The sequence below is a fragment of the Mustela putorius genome, unplaced genomic scaffold (assembly GCF_011764305.1).
Source record: "Mustela putorius furo isolate JIRA1106 unplaced genomic scaffold, ASM1176430v1.1 tig00003987_pilon_pilon_pilon, whole genome shotgun sequence".
NCBI classification, from domain to species: domain Eukaryota; kingdom Metazoa; phylum Chordata; class Mammalia; order Carnivora; family Mustelidae; genus Mustela; species Mustela putorius.
In genome coordinates, this window is record NW_025422126.1 from 605,480 (window position 1) to 612,980 (window position 7,501).

Sequence of the window (7,501 nt, forward strand, 5' to 3'; positions counted from 1 at the left end):
CGTATGTGCATATATTTACATTCAAGCTATGACTAGACTCTTGATCCCAAGGTGAGAGGCAAAGAAATACAAATAGATACCAGGCTAGAAATCCATAATCATAAAAATCCACCAATAAAAATGCTCATATTAGGACATAAACAACATGTCAAATGTTTTATCCTTTGCGAACAAATGCAGAAGGATTGTACAAGCATGTACATTCATATTTAGTCCTGGTAAGAGTGGATTGTTGGACAAATTAGATGAGTTTAGCATTTTTATTAAAAAATGTTTAAATATTTTTCCCTGTTATTTTTCCAGTATGGAATATAAAGTTGGAATAAAATTTTAATATATTAATTGAATTAATTTTCTCATTGAAAATCTAATAATTTTTAGCTTCCATATTTCTTATACTGATTTGTCAGATAAATTAAAATTTCTTCTAAAAATATTTGTTTCTGTTAATGAGTGTGATTGTGGCTACTAGTTTATCATTGTTTCTAGGCCCTCTTAGCTGGCAGAGCCAGGAAATCTGTGTCCATGTACTCACCTGGGTCTGTACAACAATGTCTGCATTTAACCATAGGCAACCACATTGAGCTAAACCATGACTTCATATTGACGTCTCCAGCTCTGTTGCATGGATCACTCAAGCCATCTCCTCTTGTTTTTCTGTAACCTCCCACTTGGATAGTGAGAACCTGGCTGCCTCCATCTGCCATCCATTCACTTAGGTGTTCGATTCCAGCACACATGTAGAGTGTTGGTAGAAATGCTGATTACACTGCCATGAGAAATTACTTCATCAAGTAGAGTACGGCATTTATTGTTCTTCCTGTCTCTACTCTTACAGACTCCAGCCAGTTTGCAAGCTCAGTGCAGCAACTCCACCCCACACCCATCCAGCACACACATCCTTCAATGCAATACCCATCTCCTTCAATGTAGTTGTTTCATATTTTGTAATAGAATTCTTTTTTTTGCCATATTCTGCATTCCATCCTGGGAATCCCTGATATCATAAGTATTTATAAAAAATTAACGTACATTATAGTTCTTTCTGTACTGCTATAAAGTGCTAAGGGATGTGGCAAATGCATGGTGTCATGTATGTACCATTCCAGTATTATAGAATGATTTTATCCCTCTAGAAAGTCCTCTGTGCTTCACCAATTCAGCACCCTACTCTCCCAAATCCTTGGTGATGACTGATTAGTTTATTCTTTTTCTAGTATTGCCTTTTTCAGAATTTCATATAAATGAAAGCAAACATGTAGGTTTTTAAAACTAGCTTCTCTCATTTAGTACACATTTAGGGTTCATCTATGCCTTTATGTATCTTGGTATTCCATTCCTTTTTTAAATTTCTGAATAATATCCCATCATCTGGATATACCACATTTTTTAATCTTTTTACCTGATGAAGGGCAAATTCGTTGCTTCAATTTTTTTCTCTGTCTTTGCTTTTTTGCTAATTATTTGCAAGAAAATTCTTAGGTGCCCAGTTAGAATTAGATCCCTTTTTCTGTAGCAGCAACCTGAGCTCTCTTCTGCTTGAAATAATACAATCCACTTCACATTTTTAAAAAATCAATATTCAATCCTACTTCCTCTTATATACCTCATTTAAAATAATTTTAAAAGGGTTAAGAAGACCACCTTCTAAATTTTATGAGATACGAGCACATTTCCATATTGACATGGGACTAATAGAGTCATTTACTTTCTGGGCACTGAGTAACTTATGTAGAAACATTTCACAATAGTTAAAAAAAAATTCCAAAATGCAAATCTATTTTGAAATCTAAACATATCATGTCATTTCTTACTTTGTGAAGGCTACACACATACACACATGCACAAGTACACAGAGGAAAGAAGAGTTTTGTCCAGGAAAAGGAAACGGAAAGACGGAACAAAGAATTAGGGCAGACTTCTTCATTTAATCTTCATTTAGTTTCCACTTAAATATTGGCAGATGTCTGGGAGTTTGGTGACTATAACATTCAGTTGATAGAAAGCTCTCACTAAGAGATTATTTCATTCTTAATAGCTGCTGGAAAGGCAGCACACCGAGACATGACCCATGCAAGCCTATGGGCTTAGAGTCTATGGGTGCCTTGTCTTCCATTACTTAGACTATATTTTATATACGGACAGTCAGCCAGACCATTCACCAGTCATTGAACAACCTACTTTGCCCAATAATTCCTCTTTGTGTTTCCAAACTCTAGCCTTTTTAGTGTAACCAAAATATTTCTACTCTCTTCTTTTTTTTTTTTTAATTTTTTATTTTTTATAAACATATATTTTTATCCCCAGGGGTACAGGTCTGTGAATCACCAGGTTTACACACTTCACAGCACTCACCAAATCACATACCCTCCCCAATGTGCATAATCCCACCCCCTTCTCCCAAACCCCCTCCCCCCGGCAACCCTCAGTTTGTTTTGTGAGATTAAGAGTCACTTATGGTTTGTCTCCCTCCCAATCCCATCTTGTTTCATTTATTCTTCTTCTACCCACTTAAGCCTCCATGTTGTATCACCACTTCCTCATATCAGGGAGATCATATGATAGTTGTCTTTCTCTGCTTGACTTATTTCGCTAAGCATGATACGCTCTAGTTCCATCCATGTTGTTGCAAATGGCAAGATTTCATTTCTTTTGATGGATGCATAGTATTCCATTATGTATATATACCACATCTTCTTGATCCATTCATCTGTTGATGGGCATCTAGGTTCTTTCCATAGTTTGGCTATTGTGGACATTGCTGCTATAAACATTTGGGTGCATGTGCCCCTTTGGTTCACTACATTTGTATCTTTAGGGTAAATACCCAATAGTGCAATTGCTGGGTCATAGGGCAGTTCTATTTTCAACATTTTGAGGAACCTCCATGCTGTTTTCCAGAGTGGCTGCACCAGCTTGCATTCCCACCAACAGTGTAGGAGGGTTCCCCTTTCTCCGCATCCTCGCCAGCATCTGTCATTTGCTGACTTGTTGATTTTAGCCATTCTGACTGGTGTGAGGTGATATTTCATTGTGGTTTTGATTTGTATTTCCCTGATTCCGAGTGATATGGAGCACTTTTTCATGTGTCTGTTGGCCATCTGGATGTCTTCTTTGCAGAAATGTCTGTTCATGTCCTCTGCCCATTTCTTGATTGGATTATTTGTTCTTTGGGTGTTGAGTTTGCTAAGTTCTTTATAGATTCTGGACACTAGTCCTTTATCTGATATGTCGTTTGCAAATATCTTCTCCCATTCTGTCAGTTGTCTTTTGATTTTGTTAACTGTTTCCTTTGCTGTGCAAAAGCTTTTGATCTTGATGAAATCCCAGTAGTTCATTTTTTCCCTTGCTTCCCTTGCCTTTTGCGTTGTTCCTAGGAAGATGTTGCTGCGGCAGAGGTCGAAGAGGTTGCTGCCCGTGTTCTCCTCAAGGATTTTGATGGATTCCTTTCGTACATTGAGGTCCTTCAACCATTTTGAGTCTATTTTTGTGTGTGGTGTAAGGGAATGGTCCAATTTCATTTTTCTGCATGCTACCTAAAGCAATCTACACATTTAATGCAATTCCTATCAAAGTACCATCCATCTTTTTCAAAGAAATGGAACAAATAATGCTAAAATTTATATGGAACCAGAAAAGACCTCGAATAGCCAAAGGGATATTGAAAAAGAAAGCCAACGTTGGTGGCATCACAATTCTGGACTTCAGGCTCTATTACAAAGCTGTCATCATCAAGACAGCATGGTACTGGCACAAAAACAGACACATAGATCAATGGAACAGAATAGAGAGCCCAGAAATAGACCCTCAAATCTATGGTCAACTAATCTTCGACAAAGCAGGAAAGAATGTCCAATGGAAAAAAGACAGCCTTTTCAATAAATGGTGCTGGGAAAATTGGACAGCCACATGCAGAAAAATGAAATTGGACCATTCCCTTTCTACTCTCTTCTATAGCTGACTTTAGTTTTACAGTTACAGAAACTTAGGCCATGGATTCGAATAGTCTGCCAGTGCTGCCAAAAAAAGGTACCACAGACTGGGTGGCTGAAACAACTTATTTTCTCACAACTTTGAAGGCCTTGCACAATTTCTCACCATGCTGGTTTTCTTTGAGGCCTTCCTCCCTTGGCTTACAATTGGCTGTCTTCTCCCTATGTCACCACATAGTCTTCCAGCTGTGGTTGTGTTCATCTGTGTCTAAACACCCATTCTCCATGGGAAACCAGTCATATTGGAGTAGAGCCCATCCTAGTGAACTCATTTTAACTTAATTACCTCTTTAAAAACCCTATCTCTAAATATGCAAAGATACGGGGAATTAAAATTTCTACATATGAATTTGCAGGGGACACAATTCAGTCCCCATGACACTGGTAGTTCTCATTGTCCTAAGTTGAATTTTATTCTGTCATCTCCACCTCAGAAACCCATCCTCCCATCGGAGAAGTCTTTAGAGGGTAGTGGAAGTATCTGTGTGTGTGGACAGGTACCATCTAGCTACCCCAGTTCCTATTCTCGTGATGATGGAACCATAGATGTTTCCATAGATGTTCCCATCCATAATCCACAGTGTAATTTTTTGGAAGGGAGTTGAAGAAAAGAATTCACATAAACTGAGTACCTCGGTTTGCACACCTGTGTCTTCTGCATACTGTGATTCATTGAAAACTCAGCCTTATGAGATGGGTATTATTATCTCAGTTTTAGAAATCCAAAAAGTAAACTCAAAGTTTTATTAGCTGGTCAAAAATTCATACAATTAGTAACGGGGAAAAAAAAGAGTGATTATTAATGGTGTCAGGTGCTCCACTTGAAAATCTGTCATAATCCTAAGACTTACTTTCCCCTCATGATGTTTTAGGAGATTCTCAAGCCTGTACTATCCACTGGGGGGAAAGAAAAAAGTCTTCTTCTCTTCCTTCTCCTTTTTCTTCTTCTTTAAATTTTAGTTAGTTAACATTTAATGCAATATTGGTTTCTGGAGTAGAATTCGGTGACTCATCACTTACACATAACACCCAGTGCTCATTTGACATATTCCTAACACATTTATTGACTTAAAAAAAAATTGGGTTTCCTGGTCCTGATTTCCCCTCTTCTGAGATTGCACATGCTTCCCATTCTGCAATTTGTTTCCTTATACCACCTGGCCCATGGTTCTCTGGAGAAACCTGGTAACTTCTAGGCTCTGGTTAAGAAGGGAGAAAATAAGGGAGAAAAGAGTATCAGTGGAGAAAGACATCCTTTCCCCCCTTGTTCTCTGCCTTTTGCCTCCTAAGCATCCCCTGCCCCACTACACTCTCACTGAAGTCCTGCCTATTTTGATTCAAATCTAAGTCAGTCTTCCTACTGGCCACCTGCATTATGGGTTCAGGAATCAGAAGTTGTGACCATAACTATATATATAGCTGCCTTTCAAACTGATATGTCTGAGATCCAATCTCATTCCTACAAAATAATGATCAGGAAGGCCATATTCCTTCTATCTGAACCTTTTCTGGTATAAGAATTCATGATGACAAAGGGAAATTGCCCCTAAGAATTTGAGCCACATCAAAGATATTAAGGTTTAAAAACAAAGCAAAAGAGTCTGCTCTGGTCAGAAAATTGAGTTCTTATTCCCACAAATATTATATGTAAACTCACTTAAAGCTTTAATTCTAAACACTAAAGGAACTCTAGCATGACAAGAGCCTTAATTCTAATGGTGGGGGATCTAACTAACCATTCCACCCCAATCTTCAGATTACATGTGTTCATTTGGTCTGCTGAAATCATATTCTTTAGGTAAACTGGAATAGCCAAGAAACTTGAACTGTATCCATCCTTCCTGGAAGATTTGCCACTTTTTTTTTTTTTTTTTTTTGCAAGAGAAAATAGAAGTATATCTTTGCAGGAAGGTGAGCCAGTACAGTGGACCTCGAGTTTACCTGGATGTCTGAGTGAAGCTGCCTATGAGAATGGGTGGTTGGGGCAACAAGTAAGGGATTTCTTCAAACTTATTTAACCAAGCCCGTAGGAGAAAAGCCCTTCCTTCCTTCCAGAAAGGAAGACGAAACTTAAATCTTTATTCAATTAATGAAGCTCATCCCACTATTGGTAAATGTGCTAGAATTTAATCAACTCAGGCCCACATCTCTTTTGGACAGAACATTTGGTGGTAGGTCCTCCCAGATAAAACTTTGAGAAAAGCCAGGATGACGTCATACTGCCTTAAAAATATGATGGTATATTACTGTACAGTCACCATTTTTCATTGTGGCTATACTGTCCCCATAAGCCTGTGACTCTCATCTCCTGAGTAATCTAAATAAATTCCTTCTTTCATCTCAAACACATATTTCTTTTGAAAAGGAGGTTGTTGATTCCCTGGCGGATCTGCTTCGTCTTTACACTGTAAATGATGGGGTTCATCACAGGAGGTGCCAGCAGGTAGATATTGGCCATGATGACATGGACCAGTGGAGAGGCATGTCTGGCAAATCGATGAGTCATAGATACTCCAACCATGGGGACATAAAGGACCAGAACAGCTAAAATGTGGGATAGACAGTTATTGAGGGCCCGGAACCGCTCAGTCCAGGAGGCTGTGCCCAAGATACTCTTCAGGATGAATGTGTAGGAGAGCACAATGAGCAGAGGGTCCATCACTATAATGAGCAAAACCAGAGCAAATCCATACCAGCTGTTGACCCGGATATCAGCACAGACCAGGCGGATCATATCCTGGTGGAGGCAGTAGGAGTGAGTGAGAAGGTGGGAGTGGCAGAAGGGCAGGCGCTTGAGTAGAAAAAGGGAGGGGAGAACAGCCAGAATGCAGCGGCAAATGATGGCTAAAGCAATCCTGCCAATGACTTTACTGGTGAGGATGGTGGCATAATGGAGGGGGCGGCAGATGGCCACATAGCGATCAAAGGACATGGCCAACAGTACTGAAGATTCCATGAAGGAGAATCCATGGAGGAAGAAGAACTGTGTAAAGCAAGCTTCAAAGCTGATCTTACGAATATTGAGCCAGAGGAGCTGCATGACTGTGGGCAGGGTGGTGAGGGTGAGGCCCAGGTCAGTCAGGGCCAGCATGGAGAGAAATAGGTACATGGGCTGGTGGAGGGATGGCTCTGTGCGGATGACAGCGAGAATGGTGGTGTTACCCACAATGGAGATGGTATAGAGGCAGCAGAAGGGAATGGAGATCCAGATGTGAGAGACCTCAAATCCAGGGATGCCCGTGAGGATGAAGTAGAAGGAGGCTTGGGTGGTATTAGTTACTTTGGCCATGCCTTGTTGAATGCAAAACCAAAATCTGTGTGTTTCACAATAAGAGATTTCATCAGTATGCTACTGCCACAGGATCATTATCTAGTCTTTAATCTAGGACTGAAATAGGTGTCTGGAATTGATTTTTTTTTTTAGTTTTTCTTTTTCTTTTAAGGTTTATATATTTATTTATTTGTGGGGGGGGATGGGGAAAAGGGAGAGGGAGAATCCGAGCATATTC

General features: G+C 39.6%; 1 protein-coding gene across 1 annotated transcript; it reads right to left on the bottom strand.

Moving 5' to 3' along the window:
• Positions 1 to 6,327: 6,327 nt before the first annotated feature.
• LOC101680882 (olfactory receptor 51Q1-like) lies at positions 6,328 to 7,281 on the bottom strand. The gene has a single exon (XM_004779017.2). The coding sequence runs from the start codon at positions 7,279 to 7,281 to the stop codon at positions 6,328 to 6,330; it is 954 nt and encodes a 317-aa protein (XP_004779074.2).
• Positions 7,282 to 7,501: the final 220 nt, after the last annotated feature.